The 10,974-nt window shown below is 33.5% G+C and overlaps 1 protein-coding gene across 2 annotated transcripts; it reads right to left on the bottom strand.

Moving 5' to 3' along the window:
- Positions 1 to 1,230: 1,230 nt before the first annotated feature.
- Positions 1,231 to 6,349, bottom strand: LOC132173792 (ubiquitin-conjugating enzyme E2-23 kDa-like). Of its 2 annotated transcripts, none has more exons than XM_059585399.1 (8): positions 6,181 to 6,349; positions 4,138 to 4,250; positions 3,910 to 3,986; positions 3,659 to 3,738; positions 3,070 to 3,184; positions 2,717 to 2,769; positions 2,312 to 2,440; positions 1,231 to 1,654 (listed from the first exon to the last, which is right to left on the bottom strand). In XM_059585399.1, exons 3-8 carry the CDS (start codon positions 3,951 to 3,953, stop codon positions 1,521 to 1,523), a joined length of 555 nt encoding a protein of 184 aa, XP_059441382.1. In that variant the 5' UTR covers positions 3,954 to 3,986; positions 4,138 to 4,250; positions 6,181 to 6,349; the 3' UTR covers positions 1,231 to 1,520. The 2 variants fall into 2 exon arrangements, with proteins under 2 accessions (XP_059441382.1, XP_059441381.1); XM_059585398.1 differs by having other exon boundaries at positions 3,910 to 3,983; positions 6,181 to 6,348.
- Positions 6,350 to 10,974: the final 4,625 nt, after the last annotated feature.

Here is a 10,974-nt window from a genome sequence, read left to right as displayed (position 1 = left end):
TTAGATAACTCTATGTTAATGGGATAAATGAATAGTTTAAAATAAAAAATACAACAACTTTAGATAACTCAATGTTAATGGGATAAATTAATAGTTTAAAAAAAATTCAAAATGTTAGATAACTATCTGTTAATGAGATAAGTGAATAGAGATTAAAATTAATTAAATTATTATCTAAAACACGAATACTCAGTTGTTAAAATATCAAGAAAAGTACATTAATATTATAGCAGTTTTCACATATATGCCAAAAAATTCCAATCACATATGCCTTCTTCTCCTAAAGCAAGAGTCTTCCAGCCGCATATGCAGAGAATTTGAGAAATAGAGAATGGAGAAAAAGGTATGTTTCTGTCATGACTCTTTAACTTCACCTTGTTTAGGTTTACTAAATTTTTCTAACCTTGTTTAGATGTGAGAAAACAACGTTAGGTGTTCTTTTTCTCCAAGTTTTTTTTTTTGAGCCGACGTTAGGTATTTGTTTAAACGTTAGTTCTGACCATAAAAAAAAAAAAAAAAAAAAAAGTAAAAAAAAATAATAATAAAAAAGGTTAACCTTAGATTGCAAACTGCTATTAATGACCTTAAAAATTTTAATGTGATTTTTAAATGCTTATAGACACTTTGCACCATTTTAAATGAGTTGAAGAATTTCAAAAAAAAAAAAAAAAAGAGTTAGGAGAATATTTCTTCCGTACTAGATTTGAGGAAATTTTTGTCCTTCAATATATCCCTGATTTGAAATACTCTCTCGCATTGCATACTAATTCGTGGTTCTTTCTTCCCCCTCACCCTTACCATGCAAGATTGAATTTTCAATTACATCATCAGAAACCTCTTTTACCCGGTGTTGATTTATGTGTGCAACAATTTTCAATTCATCCTTCTTTTTTTCACTGGAATTTTTCTTCACTCTCTCTCTCTCTCTCTCTTACAAGGTAGACAATTAGAATTAGAAGCCAACTGCCTATGACCTATGAGGCCAGGGCAGAACTAGAAAAATAATTTTGAAGGGTTCAAAACTAAAAAAAATAAATTTTTTTTATTTTATTTTGAAATAATTTTGCAAAGGAATAATTAATTTTGATGGTCTTACCATTTCCTATTTCCTATTGGAGTGTTTGTTAGGTCCTTAACATAAACATACAAAAATACTTGCACCAACCTCAACATACATAAGAAGATAAGCTGGCCAAAGAACTAACAAATACTTGGTTATAAGAAAACATAAGTAAAAAAAATATGGATTAACTTGTGGATTCCTTATGTTTCTTTGTTTTCCATTTCATCCCCTGTATCTTTAAATATCAGTACAGGTGTCACAATGGAAATATCCGGCATCAATCATGATTCTACAAGCAAATAGCATAGCATCATACAACCATGATTCTTCTACAAGCAAATAACAGAACATCATACAACTAGTAACAATTGAAGAGTTTAGTATATTATAGGATTTCATTGCTGCTGGCTGCTATAAAGATGGTTTTAAAATCAGAGAATGAAGCACACCCGGTTCATTATGGGTCGGCATGTCCAGCAATATCATCGTCGCTAGAACCACTTTCTTCGTCACTAATGTCCTCATCGCTACTCTCCATTTCAGCTGTGGGATTGGTGATAGCCTCCTTCTTTGCATATCGCTCACAGTATTCTGTTACAAATAAAAGTGGAATCGTTACATGATTCCAGATATGGCATTCACTGTATAATTGAGAGTAATCCCCAAATACACGACCCCACCCGCTAAAATCAGGATGTCCAACTCTATGGCTCATCCCAAGCCTGTCCATTGACCACTAGTAGGTTGCACCCTTAGGGGTTAGGAAGCATACATTTTAATGATACTTAAATGACTAAAGGATTCCCCCTCTCCTATTCTTTGAACTAGGAAGTGCCAACTTATTGTGGAATATAAATTCAATATTGAAGTTCTTGGATATTAAAATAGTTAATGAAACAATAAAAATCTCGGAAGGATCTTGTATCAGGGCCACAGGCAGAAAGTTGATGATACACCTTTTGATGGGCCTTCGTCAGGAGATTTGTAGTCAGACCACCATATTTGTCTACTTTTTATGTTCTTTCTCTTATACTAATTAAATGAACAAGATATATTAGACAGTCCTAAATCATCCTATCAGCCTAAATTTCATTTCACACAAAAAATGTCATGTATTACCCTCTAGGAAGCCCTCTGTGCCACTGCATAGTGATTCCAAATTGCAAAATTTCAGATATTCCTTGAAGTTGGTTTGCAAGAAAACTGAGTATTGCAAAAAGAAAGATTAGATAGTAATCAAATTTTCACCTTTTACTTTCTGATCATACTGCTTTCGATCCTTCATCATCAATGATGCGGCATCACCATTAAGTGGGTCGGAAGGATTTGGATAAAGCAAGAGTTGTGGAAGGAAAACTTCAAATACATTTAACAGATCTGTGGAAGCAGAAACCATGGGTATATTATATGAGGAATCCAACTGAATCCAGAACGTATAGAGAGAAATAAAGAGAGATAGTTTGATGACTTGTGCAAGAGTAAAAGAATACAAAAAGATTGTTCATGAACATTGTAACAGATTCCAACCAGGGAAGGAGAAAATGGGGACCATAACACATGAAAACAATGAACAAAGACACCTGTAGAAAATAACCTACACAATAGTTGAAGCTTTTACTCAAAAAAAAAAAGAAGTTGATAATTGATGATTACCAAACATTGGACTCCAAGATTGATTAATAACATCCAAGCACACAGAACCAGATCTGCAATTGGTGAAATAAAAAAACCAGAGTCAGCCTTCTTGACAACAATCTTAAAAGAATATTACCAGAAGTCAGTTTTCAACTGTTTATGGAAAAAATCAGCAAAGCAATCATATTGTCATTAGTAGATGCTTCTCAAGAAGTAGCTAGCCAGCGTGTTTTAAATTGTAATAGAACTGATCTTTATACGACCAAGTCTTCCATCTGCTTTGTTCAAGCAGTTAAAATATTACTAGGGCAGAAGAGTTTAGTTGGAAATGATAAGAGATGAGATTGCTTTTTAAGATATAAGTTGCTCACAGCTCATCAACATTTGGGTGGTATATCTTGTTCACAAACCCAATAGAAGGAGACTTGTATGGATAAGCATCAGGAAGCTCAACACGGATTTTCCAAACCCCGCCTTCATAAAGGCCTGAAACCATCACAGTCATATAAGGATCAAAACCTTATCAAGAATTTGAAATTAAATTAAATTTTCCATTATCTCTAAGCATCATGTAGCCCTGTATGTCTATGGCCATCAACAACAGGACGATAATGGCTAATGCACACATTAAGTAACGGTCATTGGACAAGGAACACAAAGGTTTCCTGGTGAGATAGATATTAAGGATCTTTAGCAACTTATAAGGAAAGGTCATCTATTTTCTCCTGTAATATTTAAACGCATACAGACCATAAAGTTTTCAAGGACTTGGCCAAATTAATATTCCTTAGGATTGATCAGCAAGTAAATTCTGAATTCATTCATAGAATTCAATCTTACTATGCACCCACAAGGTGGGGGTGGGGGGGAAGGGGGAGAGAGAGAGAGAGAGACCATATCAAAACAATTGCAGAAGTACAACACATGATGAGGACATAGAAGCATGAGTAAGGGTAGTACTTTCTTTTGGACCTTGGAATTCCACATTGAATTCATTGAGTCCATCATTTATCGTCTCCACAGTATAATCACTCATCATCCTGGACAGCATTAACACATGTGAGAGGTGCCACAATGATGATCATCAGTCATAACTTCAGCAAGTGAAAATGTAATTGTAATCCTGAAATAAAACTCATGATACAAGGCCAACTTGGTAAAGAGCATAAATATAACTTCACAAGGAGATTTAACAATATTGAGCAACTCACAACTTCATGACATCCATCTCTCTCCTCTTGCTTGGAGAAGACATCTTAGTTTCTATAAACTAAAACTCCCCAACCTGCTAGGATCCAACAAAGAAACTCAGAGCTTCTCCAATTGTTTATTAAAGAATTAACTTCAATAAAATTAAACATACACTTGTGTTCAGCAATATTCGGAGATACAAAATGGTTGAACATAGAATAGTCTAACGTACGAGAATAAGCACATACCGGTCTTTGCAAAGATTCACAAGATGTTCTAGAGATGGAAAAGCAGGAACCGAAGTATCAGAAACCTCAAATTTTGCTCAACAGCTTAAACTAGGAACAAGGAAGTCACATATCTGTAGATCCAAAGAAAAAGAAAAAAAATCAGCAAATCAAGACATTATAAGAAGATCAGTTAAATCTGCTTAAAAAAACAGAATTTTCTTCAATAAACCACGGACATCACAAAACAGTGCCATATCAAATAGTTAAACTTCCACCATTAATGCCTTCATTTTGTTAAACTTTCAAGATGGGCAAGTCTACAGTCAGAAGGATATCACAAAGGAAATCACCATTGTTAGGTTTTTGTATTTGTGTCGGCAAATCCCAGTGTCAAAACATGGGTGATTTAGACTGTAATTGATAGTATTGAGTTAGAGTTGAGTAAGAGATGAGTCTGGTTTGAAATTTGGTTCAAAGCCTGTACTTTATGAAGACTCGCTTGACCCACACTAGAGTATGCAAGTTCAGAGGTTAAACAAGCAAAAACAAAAACTTTGCTCGACTCTCGCTTGAGAAAGACCAAATAGAAACTTTGCTCAACTTTTGCTCAAAAGTCGATCGAGTGAGGTTACGGGAATTCTAATTTTGTTTTAAATAGGATTCCTTGTTTAATCCAAATTGTTTCCCTACCTATAAATATTATGCTTTACACAATTTTTTAAGTCAAGAGAGAGAGAGAGTGAGAGAGAGAGAGTATTCCTTTCTTGAGCTTAACCTTTCTTGCTTCTCTCCTTAGTATCAAACCACTATAAAATATGAAATTCTCTTTATGAGCCTTGGGGTTTGGCTGATAAGTTCATTAGAGCAAGAGTTCTAGAGCTCAAACGAGTTAGTTCGTGGCAAGTCACAATAGAAGAAGGCCAAGGTATTGGACCTACATTGGAGTGGAGATCGAGTGCGTTACTCGTAGGTTTACAAGCCTTGCTTTGAGTCTACAAAGATTTTATGAGTATTTAAACAAGATGTAATACTTTTCACCTATAGTGAAATTTGTTGTGGCTGAGTGCCTTTAGAGTGGTTTTTCTTTTGAAGAGTTCTTCAAAAATTTTCCTTGAACAAATATATCTAGCATTATATAATCTAGAACCATTGCCCTTCAAATGCCTCCATATCAAGTTCAAACTAGTTATCTTCCTTTCATAAGAGCATGTACCTATATTATTATTTGGTCGTCACACATTATATATTAGCCTATTTATGTTGTCTATTTAACAAACAACTATTTAGCCCCTATGCAGCAAAATGATGCACTAGCACACGTTATCTGTCAAGGATCATTCCAAAACCTCCATGGATCACCAAGTGTATTCCTCTTTTAATTTCCAATCAAGGGCATGACAATAGGGCTATCAAAAGTAATACTAAAAGAATATTCAAAAAGACAATTACATTCATGTAACATATGTAGAGTCAAAATCTGTAATTTTAAATCAAAAAAGTTGAAATTGCCTCAGCTTGCTCGATTTCCGATTCCCACTGAAATGAGAAATAACACTCATGATACAATATATCTTTTCACATTACAATAACAATTAAAGAATCAAACGGTCTCATGGGCCATCAAGAAATGATCCGAAAAGGCAATAAGTAGTGTCTGATGCACAATGCAACCACTCAACTCACAACCACATGCTCCATCTGCACCAACAGAGATACAAGGGCCAAACAGCAAAACTTGAATCTTTCTATTAAAAAAAAAAACCATTTCAGTCCAATATTCAAATAAAATCTTCAGATTCCATCAGTTATATATATCAGCAAACAACTAGCGCATTATGACTAATACGTTAAAATTTAAAAAGAAACAAAATAAGTTGGTGGAGGTATATTTATCATCAAAGCCAACAGTTCCATAAATTTCTAAGATTATACACAAACTGCTCTCACAACAAGATCTATGGACTACCCATAAGAAAATCCAGAGATACCCAATATACAATCTTGCACCATTTGATTGGTTCCTGCCAAAATGCGCGAAAATACAAAGAGAAACTATCTTACAATTTGCCACTCAATTTCAGTAGAGCAAATGCCACGGGTTGAAGCTTGGCTTTCTGATCGGAAAGGAAAAGTCCCCAGAACCAAACAAAAAAAAGAGATGGGAAAATGGGAAATTTCATAAGCAAAATTGACGGTAACACATTTATTATATATACACAGAGGAAGAGAGAGAGAGAGTAGGGGTTGAGTTTCGACAGGTTCAGAGCCACGCGTTGGAAACGCAGCAATGCACGTGGCAACAAGCTTTGCGGTAGTCTAATTAGTTCGTGGTTGTATGATTTAGGTCTACGTCATTTTGGTTTTTTTGATTTTAGTAAGAATTAGCTTTACTACTCTCCTCTTTTATTATTATTATTATTTTTATATTTTCTTGTAAAATTATTAAAACGGCATTAACCCATGACTAGCGAGAGAGCCTTCGACCGTCAAGTTAATAATTTTGTAGCATTATAAGAGAGAGAGTTTTTTATTTTAAGCTCCTTTAAAGTATTTTGGGCTTTTATAACAGTAGACTTTTACTTTAACTGGATTTTGGGATTTATTTTCAATACCCATCAATTTGGTTCAAGACAAAAATTATTTTGTGGCTTTGTATGGCCTTCATTAAGCATCGATGGGTTTGGCCAGCATAGTTGTGATGATGCTAGATTTTGTATGTTTATATGTTGTTATTTTAATAACATCATGTATGTTATAGTTTAAGCAATGATCAAGATTAAATATCTAAAAATCTCTTTTTATTTTCTTTCTTTTATTAACAACTTTTAAAAGTAATGCAACTTTGAAATTCAATTTTAACTGTTGCTTAAACTATAGTACACATGTTGTTATTTTAATAAAAACATGTATGTCAGATCCTATATTCGAATTGGGTTACGAGTTACTTGTAAAATTATTGAAACAGTTTTACCTTGCGGGCTGCAGCTAGCGAGAGAGTCTTTGACGGTCAAGTCAATAATTTTGTCTCGGTATGAAGAGAGAAAAGGTCTTTTATTTTAAGCTCCCTTAGAGTATTTGGGCTTTTGTAGGAGTAGGCCTTTAAATTCGGCTGAATCTTAGACCTGGGCTTATTTTCTATACCCATCAATTTGGTTTAGTCTCTTCTTCTCTTTCTAAGTCAAATTTTCTTTTATGATTTTTTTTTAATGCATATATACATGGAACAATTACCAACGATCAAACTTATATAATTAATTATGTTTTTTTTTCCACTAACAACGATATTAATTCAATGAAACCCCAACGGTGATCCTAAAGCGAACGAATGTACAAAAGTTCTTTGCTTTCGAGTTCCTGCATGTTACAGATTTATTTGAACATATTTTATGATTTGGACTCATTCTCATCTCTAATACATAATTATTGATATTGTAAATCAAAAGTAATGCGGAATTAAAATAAGAAGCATGTAAGTAGTAAATCACATAGACACAGATATTTTGGTGACGAAGAGTAAACTTTTTAGAAATCTCTCTAAAAGTAAAACCTCTCCGGAATAGTCAAACCCAAGAAATCACTATAAAAAAATTTAGATTACAAAATCAATAAAACTTACAACCGTTTTGCTTGTCTCCTAACTCGAATGCATATGTAAAACCTTTTTAATAGATTTGGTGTCTTGTCTATGAGAACTATCAAGAATTGAATCTAAAATTTACGAACTCACATACCACAAAGAAAATTAAATATTGCGTATGTCATGTGTTTTTCTAGCATTCACTTTACAAACTGACATATATATATATATATATAAACCCTAACCCTAAATCAAACACGTAAAAGGAAACAATGAAAGACTAGCGATTAGTATAATATATATAATATATGATCATCAACGTGTTATAATTAAAATCATATCATCATCATGTACTCCTAAATCATATGCTTTTGCTAATCACGTGTTAAAATATTGGAGATAAGTATTGATATAGTTGCATTACCAGTAGATAGGCCTCCAAATCGTGTAGAGTTGGAGAAAGTACTGTATCTTCGGTTCGCCTCCTTTTTGGGTGTTGATTTTCTTCTTCAAATAATTTAGGGATCATTTAGCCGCTTAGGAAGTATTCTTGACATCACACGGGACAATATTATTGAACTGCAAGAAAAATAGGGAAAAAAAAATACATTAGTGTTAAACTTAAAAGTATTATGATTGGAAAATTTTCAAGTCATCAATAGGCATTTAAACCATATGTCGCATATGTATGTATGCATGCATAGAATAGCAAACATGTAAAATAAGTACATAATTAAGAACTAATTATGTAAAACACAGTGGGAACAATAAAAGTATGGAGGTGGGGTCCAATAATTGTTTTTTTGTTTGACATGTCCACACAAGAGGAGAAGGGGGATTCGAACTAGTAACCCGCTTCATGAGGCGTGGTCTCTAATCGATTGAGCTACCACTTGGAGACAGGTAGGGTCCGATATCTTCTAATTAATGGTGCCTATATTAATTAATTAATCTAGGATTAGAGATTAAGACTTAATTGGTGGTGGCATGATCATATCATTTATATCAACGTCTCCTCCAACGGTCCAGGGTTCAATCTGGTTTTGGTTTAATTTGCAGTCAAATTGATATATATAGAGATTAATTTTTTTTTTTTTTTTTGAAAAAATATAGAGATTAACATTTATTAATTGATCAAAGATCGATTTAATATATATAAGTGGGTTGAGTATTATTACTACTATATTCATCAAATATTTAATGAATACTAATGAACAAGGAGCAAAGAAAGCAGATTTATTAATCAAGAATTGGGTATTTACGTCTTTGCGTTTCTTGCTTCTCTTTACAAACCAAACGGACATATAATAACGTTAAAAATCATCATCGATCAATAATTAAATAGAGCATGCAAGAATATAAAACTTTTTCCTCTGCCAAAGAAAATTCGTGCATGATCCGGTGCCCGTTCATGGCCATGCATAGCAGTGCGTTCCTTCTCCTTGGCTTCAAAACTGAACATCTTTTTGAATCCAACAAGCTTCTCACCATCCATGATCTTTGTGTTGTTGTCGAATATTTTCCATGGTTCTTTGTCACTGTAGATGTCGCAGTCGGTGACAACATCAAAGAGCAGTGGCTCTTTGTTCATCTTCATCTGAAGGTAGTAGAACACAAGTTCTTCGTTGGTTTGCACAAAGCAAAACCCCACTAGTGTTCTCCGCATAATGAAATGAACAAAGAAATCCTAAAGCAAAAGTACATACGCTCTTTGGTTTGTAGTTCTTGCATGCCGCCTACTCGATCTATTTAGATCATGAATTTCATTATCTCCATCTTGTTGGAATTTTTGGTTTCCTCCAGTACTTCAAAACTTAGAGGTAACAAAAATTGCTTGCTTTCTATTCTTAACCACGAATAAATCTTACATATTATCCCAGTGGCTTGTTTGAATAATGACTTCCATTTTCATGTTCACTTTAATGACTATAATTGTTCAAATAATGTGTCAAGTGTCACAAAATTTTCATTTACATATCACACGTATTTTTTATTTTTTTTGTTAGGTGAATTTTCATGACATATCTGTGGAGTACTATTCATTACACATGATCAACGCCATATAAAAGATTGATTAGTTCAAAACATGATGTGTAATAAAAAAAAAAGGTTATCAAAATTTACACACACACATATATATATATATATATATATATATATATATAATTAATGCATCGGTGACTTTTATTTGTCTAGTCACGTATTATCACCAAGAGGTGGCATGCATGACTTTGGATTAATTACTTTTTTAGTACTTATTTTCACTTCTTTTTTTTTTAATTATTTTATTTTTACCTCGGTTTCAAATAGTATCATAGATGTTACCTGACTTGTTGGAAAAGATAAACTTAGTGCTTCCGTCAGCCAAAACTAACGAACTACCACGTGTCGCCAAATAAATTGCCATATGTCCTAAAAAATTAAACCCTAATAAAATTTAAAATTAAAAGGTCACCCCATTTTGGCCAATGGGACCACCCAATGGCCAAAAAGGGGTGGTTTCGGCCATTGGATTTGTGTCCTGAAAGTTGATTGGGACAAAATCATTCGACTACAAGAAAAAAGGGGGAAAAAAAAGAGTATTAAACTTAAAAATATTATGATTGGAAATTTTTGGCACTTAACTATTCTTTTTTTTTTTTTTAAACATATCATACTCGTTCATTGATAAAAGTTGTAAGCCTAAAGCTCTTACAAACAGAACAAAAAGCTCTGAAGTAAATCATAGCCGAAGCTAAAGATACAGTCATCAACAACATACCAAATCAACCAAAACACAGCATCCGCTAACCTATGACTAAATATCAGGTTGAAAACTCAGATCTGCATCAAACAGACACCATCTAATGCATAGGTAGTGCTTATTCTTCGGCCTTGAGAGCAAAACTCCCAAGCCGATACTTATTCATCGGCCTTGAGAGCAAAACCCTCAAGCCGATACTTATTCCTCGGCCTTGAGAGCAAAACCCACAAGCTGATACTCATCCTACTCGACTCGAAAGCTAGGATAAATTTCACATCCACAACCCAAAGGCATTTAACTATTCTAATAACAAAGCATTTCAACCTCCATAAAAGATTTTTTTTTCTTCCAAATTTAAAGAGATCAATTCGATTATGTTGTTGGATTGGTTAAATTATATATATATCGATCTTTGATGATCAATTAATAATTGTTAATCTCTATGTATATCAAGTTGACCACAAACCAAAACCAGATTGAACCCTGGAGTACCGTTGGAGGCAACGTTGATATATATATGATATGATCATGCCAC

Source organism: Corylus avellana, chromosome ca3 (genome assembly GCF_901000735.1).
Source record: "Corylus avellana chromosome ca3, CavTom2PMs-1.0".
Lineage (NCBI taxonomy): Eukaryota > Viridiplantae > Streptophyta > Magnoliopsida > Fagales > Betulaceae > Corylus > Corylus avellana.
The sequence above is the reverse complement of the archived record's forward strand: the minus strand, read 5'-3'. Positions and strand labels throughout refer to the sequence as shown.

Bases quoted from the DNA above. Each gene is read 5' to 3' on its own strand.
- LOC132173792 (XM_059585399.1), bottom strand. From the start codon at position 3,953: ATGTCTTCTCCAAGCAAGAGGAGAGAGATGGATGTCATGAAGTT. The intron at 2,770-3,069 runs GTGAGCAACTTA...CACCAATTGCAG, and splicing joins CACCCAAATGTTGATGAGCT to ATCTGGTTCTGTGTGCTTGG. The intron at 2,441-2,716 runs GTAATCATCAAT...CTGCTTCCACAG, and splicing joins ATCTTGGAGTCCAATGTTTG to ATCTGTTAAATGTATTTGAA.